This window comes from Rhinoraja longicauda, chromosome 16, assembly GCF_053455715.1.
Source record: "Rhinoraja longicauda isolate Sanriku21f chromosome 16, sRhiLon1.1, whole genome shotgun sequence".
Lineage (NCBI taxonomy): Eukaryota > Metazoa > Chordata > Chondrichthyes > Rajiformes > Arhynchobatidae > Rhinoraja > Rhinoraja longicauda.
Genome location: NC_135968.1, coordinates 23069229 through 23075228, shown reverse-complemented (window position 1 = coordinate 23075228; position 6000 = coordinate 23069229). Strand labels below are relative to the sequence as shown.

At 35.6% G+C, this 6000-nt stretch overlaps 1 protein-coding gene across 1 annotated transcript in view; it reads right to left on the bottom strand.

The window, feature by feature from the left end:
- Window positions 1–552: 552 nt before the first annotated feature.
- shoc2 (SHOC2 leucine rich repeat scaffold protein) overlaps window positions 553–6000 on the bottom strand; it is a 75514-nt gene continuing 70066 nt past the window's right edge. Inside the window, exon 9 of the mRNA XM_078413412.1 lies at window positions 553–4982. Coding sequence (XP_078269538.1) covers window positions 4774–4982 — 209 coding nt within the window. The 3' untranslated portion in view covers window positions 553–4773. The remainder of the gene's footprint in view (window positions 4983–6000) is intronic.

Sequence of the window (6000 nt, the reverse complement as noted above, 5' to 3'; positions counted from 1 at the left end):
TAGAAACTAAAAAAGGACAGGCCCTTTAAAGAAACTAACTTCAATGATCCTTCACAAAGTCATATTGAAGCACATTAAACCAATGATGCACAGAAGGCACACATTTTGCATGTGGCCTCACCATAGCAACATTCTGTTCCACATGAGCACCATATGTGCAATAGAAGCAGCCTTCTACATTCAAAAGTGCACAAAGGCTTTACTTCTGGTAGCTGCACCTTAACAGGAGGAATCCAGGTAGGTCGCAGTCTAAAGGACAGAGAGGGGAAAATTAATCAGGATTTTTAAGAGTATGTTCAGTAATTAAGGTTTAATTAAATTCCTTTGTAGAGTGCACAAAACACTACATGAAAATAATTTATTGGGTGCCGTCTTTAAATGGAAATGCTTCTTTTCAATATTTAGTAAAGTGGTAGAGCTGGGAAAAATATGTTAACTTTTTTTTAAACTGAGAAAAGTGAATGAATTTATAGAATTAGGAAAAAATATGCAACATTTCGAATATTCAGAAGGTTCCCATTTTTCAGAACACTTAACACATTATAGAATAACTGAAGTTTCAGTAAATAGTTTAATATTGTTTACACCAGAAACAATGGCAACACATTTAAATGTCAATTGCTGTGTGCAAAATGAAATAGCAAATCAGATATACAATTATCACCTGTGATACTTGTCTTAATATTCTTACCTGAACAGAAATATTAACGGTCTTACGTTACAATGGAAGTGAACGCTCCTTCCAAAAACAGCAGCCAAAAGTCACCCCCTTCCCACACCCATGGATCAAAGTTAATTGTACAGTTAAGCTTTTAAAAAGTCATGCAACAATTGCAAAAGACTCAACAACAGCTCATTTACAAATTTACTATTTATAATGAATGCACGGATACACTGAATGACTTTTATAAAAACAAAACAAAAGGCAAATTTTTTTTAATACATATATATCGACATAAATGACGATTGGTTTAAAAATATTTGTTAACCGGTTTGTACATTCGTTATTTTGGTGAGTGGACCCAATGGTCTGATTGCACTGCCAAATAAAATATTTGTGCTATCTGGTAAAAGCTGCCACAGAAGATTGGCAAAAAAATAAACAGAACATTATTTAAAGACTTACTGGTTAAATTAGCCAATTTAGTTTCTCCAGGACCTACAAGGGCTGATGCAGAAGAATTGGAAATAAGCTATTTGATGACACCAGTGATATGCATGTATAAAATTATTTATATAAATTGCACTTAAATTCAAAATGCATCTTGAATGATCTGATCTACTGATCTTTGACTTTGCAACGATACGTCCAAATGTTGTAATTTAGAAAATACAGATAGAGCTTTAAGTAGTGCACGAGTGGTAAAGCTGCAGTAGATAACAGTTACCGCCAAGGAAGCGACAATTCAAAGTGATGATGACTTACTTAAGAAATAAAAAAGGTCCAATCTTTTCAGATGGCTGGATATGACTCATTAAATTTGACTGTTTTTCATCAATCTAACCTAAAATCAGAATGAAATAATGAATTTTGCAACTAATCCAATTAAATGACTGAATTCATACTTTTGCAGCATAATTTAGCAAAATTTTAAAACACTCAGGTACAAACAAAAATTGCCACTTTAGCTTTCAGTAATGCTTTCAATAGTTCAGTAACTATATTAAGATTAATGATTGCACTGCTTCTCAATGCATTTCCTCACTGAAATCCCCAAATTAGTTTTTTTTTTAATTGATCTGTAGCCAAAATGCAAATTAGAAGGGGATTTTCAAATCTGATTTACAGTACCAGTAAATACAATAAAGTGAATACTGCAAATTTAAAACACCACTCTAAGGCTGAAAACCTGGAGTCATGTTGTTATTTAAAACAGAACAACAACGAGTTTTAGACTTCACAATGCATTTGAAACTTAGATAAAGGCTATTTTTTCATAACTGCTAATCAATGTGTAAAAGCAGATTATGCTCTATACCTAGACAAAGATAAAGTCAGACACAGCATTGGAGAAAAATGAAACCAGACATTATCACAAATACACCTCAGAATTGAGATAAAAACTGACATTTAGCACATGAACGCTGAGTTTTGTTGTGCTATATATTAATTTAATGAGCAGTGCCATATATTAATACAGTTAGCACCCCACGGTTGTTGTAATATCCACATTAACACCTAATTTTGAAGTTTTGCTGTTCAATACGGTTGAATGCACTTTGCTTTGACGTCTGCTTTTTACGTTTGCTCACGATTTAATTACAAGAACTTTATATTTTAACATACCTTGAATACCAAGATTTGATACGCAGAATAGATAGGATCAAAGGTAAAATTTGGTTACATCAGGAAGTGGCCTTGATCACATTCAAAGTACAAATCAGTGATTGTAAAAAATGTTTGCACTGCAAAACAGATTGCACAATGCAACCCAGTCAACTCATGCTGGAGAGTACAGATTATGTCAAAATAACTGGTTATTAAAGCTACACTGGCAGCAAAGTGCAATCATCTAAAGAATACTGCTTCAATATCATTTTGCAACTTCTGGATTTCTTCATCACTAATTTAGGATTTGTTTGAGTTGCAGGTTAAAAAGGTAATCGTGGATAATCAGGCAACATATCACTGCAAAAGACAAGTTTTTCAACAGATTACTTGTTGGATAGGTTTACAAGCTTCACAATTAAGCATAGAGATTATTCCGTGATCGCTACAGTGCCAAATAACCATAATACATCCCTTGGTTTACAGACTTTAATTTCTACTTTATAAATTTGCAGGAAATAGAAACGATTTGAAAGAGATATAACAACACAAATTCTGCCGCTGTGCAGAATAAGCTCATGGTGGTTTTGTGCAAGGCTCAGAGCAAGTATTCTCCAACAAAGGGACCAGGACCAATCACAACAACAGCAAAATGTAGACAAGTGACAATTTGTTATTAATGTGCACTATCGTACAGCTAGAGGAGATATAGAAGTGGTTTCATTTCAGTGCAGGTTCTGAGTTTTGTCATCTTTTGAGAAGGAACTGAAAAATTCCACTATTTTTACTTCAGTAATTAAATTTAAACCTTAAAAATACAGTATTATGAGAGAGGAGTGCAATCAGATGTAATAGCCATCATGTAATCAAAAAGATCCTGATTACATGCAGTGATATGTACCTACACCAGCACATAAAAGCAACCGGCAATAGACTGAACAAAGACTGAATCAACTGTCCAACTCGGGAGCATTCCTCAAGTGAATACTGAACAGACTGACTGGCTTATATCAATACTATGTGCATCTTGTTCATAGGATGGTTCCTACAAACAATAACATTTTTTGTGGATTTACTGCACTCGCATTCACATTAATAAACTAACAATAAACTGCCTGGACTCAATCAGCCCATGCGTACAGTTTGGAAAAATACATGCAGCAGCGAAAAGGTACTCCGAGAAAAATTAGCCCTCCGCACACAGGTTCATGTGCAGATACAACATGAAGGACACATTAAAAAAAATACTGAACCTTGGATTGCCTGAACAAACTTTACACTGATCATTATGTGCTTGAAAGCTGTAAAGATATAGGATGCAAGATGGTTTGGTCACAGGGTTTGGGAAATAAAATAAATATATATTGCGCGTCCATGGTCCAATATGTTTCAGATTGTATATGGGAGAAAAGTTACTCTACGAGTCCTTCCCATGGATGATTTAGGAAAACATGAGCTATGTCTGGGAGTGTCCGTATGCTTTGCTCTTAAGCTATATGCACCATCATTGGGAGAAAATGAAATAATGGGCAACAGACTTTAAAAGCCATATTCCTGTGCATTCTACATAGACTACAGTATAGGCAAACTATGAAGCAATGCAGTGTTCGACCAGAGTATCTGTATTGTACAAATATTGCCCATCAGCTTCACACCATTGCTCAAAGCAACTGGAAAACCTGGACACTATGATGGAACTGATCAAGAATATACAGAATTTAAGGACAATATTTTACTCCCAGAAAAACCATTTAAGTAGTCTCTTACATATATACAAAACATCTGCGTGGGGAGAAAAGATATTTAAACCTTCTCTGCATTTTTGTCTCTCTTTGGTTTAATTGTTCTTCCCACCATTGGCTTTCGCATGCTATCTTGTGTTCTCTAACTTTTATGTTCTAGCATACCATGCAATTTTCTTCCCTTTAAAAAAAAAGAAAAACACCTTTTCTGCCTTTTTCAAATCTTCCCTTCAACCCCAATATTTTCACGTCTTTGCTTTCAATCAGAAATAGACTGGGACACATAGGAGAATGGCAGGCCTGAAGCACTGACAGGCTTTTACAATAATGACCATCGTTTACTCTCTGGTGACAAAAATCAAAGATGCAAGATAAAACAAAAATTTAATTGGCACCTACATACTCAGAGGATAATTCCTGAGGGCCTATGCCTGCCATTTTGAGTATGATAATTGTAAAGAAAATAATATACTGTGTATTGAATACCCAGAATAGTATCTTCAATGAATACTTATTTTAAAAATCATTTATGATTTTGCAAGATCCACTCCCACCCCCACCCACAAAAAAAGAATGGTACTTCTCACCTGAAACCTCAGCCCAGCACGGTAAATGTTTTTTTACAGGTTTTTTAAAAATTCTAAATGGCTACAATTCCTCTATTACCAGAAACACGTACTGCAGTCTTAGTAAAATTGCTTTATATAGAGTGACAATAACGCAATTTATATTTTGTACAGTGTATGCAACATTTTGATTCAGTCAAACCATGGCACGATAGGGGCCCTGCATCTTCAAGAACTGGATGATGAAGGACGGGCCACCAGCTACAATCTGTGGTGGGAGATGGCTGAGTGGGCAGTTCTCAATGCTCATGATGGACAACTTGCTGCAGAGTGCCAGCTCAAAGGGAAGGCTGTGTAAGTTCGGATTATCATTTAAATACAACTCCTCCAGATTTTCCAGTGTACCTAAAAAAATATCCAAGGGTTCAATTAATAGAATATTTTGCATTGGATGAGCAATATATACAATTGTTATATTGTACAGACTTGTAAACAATTACCCTCTTGTGCTCTAGACCTAGACTGTCAGTGAAAATGAACCAGTCTTCAGTTCTTCACCCAAAACATTACCTATCCATGTTCTCCAGAGATACAGCCTGACTCGCTGAGTTACTCCAGCATTTTGTCTTTCTTTGGTAACCAGCATCAACAGCTCCTTGTTATTACATTTCAGTTCTTTACCATTTGTTTCAGAGTCACAATGCTATTATTACCAGCAAATTTAAACAATGTTAACTACAATTTCACAGTATGCATGAAGGAATTCGTAGGGATAACTTAAATGCTTTATGTTACCAAGTTAAAGTGAATAAAGTACCAGAAATAAATCTCTATAAATGCAAAGAAATGTAAAATACATAACCTAAAAAAATATTAGTATGTTTTCCACTTATTGCATAGTTATAGTTCATATTTGGCAAGTTTTATCCAAAATGGCTTATCTATTATTGGCCGGTGACCATTAGAGAGGATTCTCTTGAACTACTAGTTCAGTACAGTAGAGAGCATATTGTACAGTACAGTAGAGAGCATATTGTGTACAGTAGAGAGCATATTGACTGGATGCATCATGGCCTGTTTCGGCAACTTGAATGCCCAGGAACAAAGAAGACTGCAAAAATTTGTGAATACTGCCCAGTCCATCACGGCCCAGTTCTGGCCTCCCCACCATCAAAAGGATTTACCGGAGTCGCTACCTCAAAACGGCAGTCAGCATCAGAAACCCACACCTCCCTGGCCACACACTCATTTCACCCCATGCCATCAGGAAGAAGGTACAGGAGCCTGTAAACTGTAATGTCCAGGTTCAGGAACAGCTTCTTCTCTACAGCCATCAGGTTATTAAACACTAAAACCTCAAATAAGCTCTGAACTACGTAGACTATTATTATAATTGCACTGTTATTGTATTTGTTTTGTACGT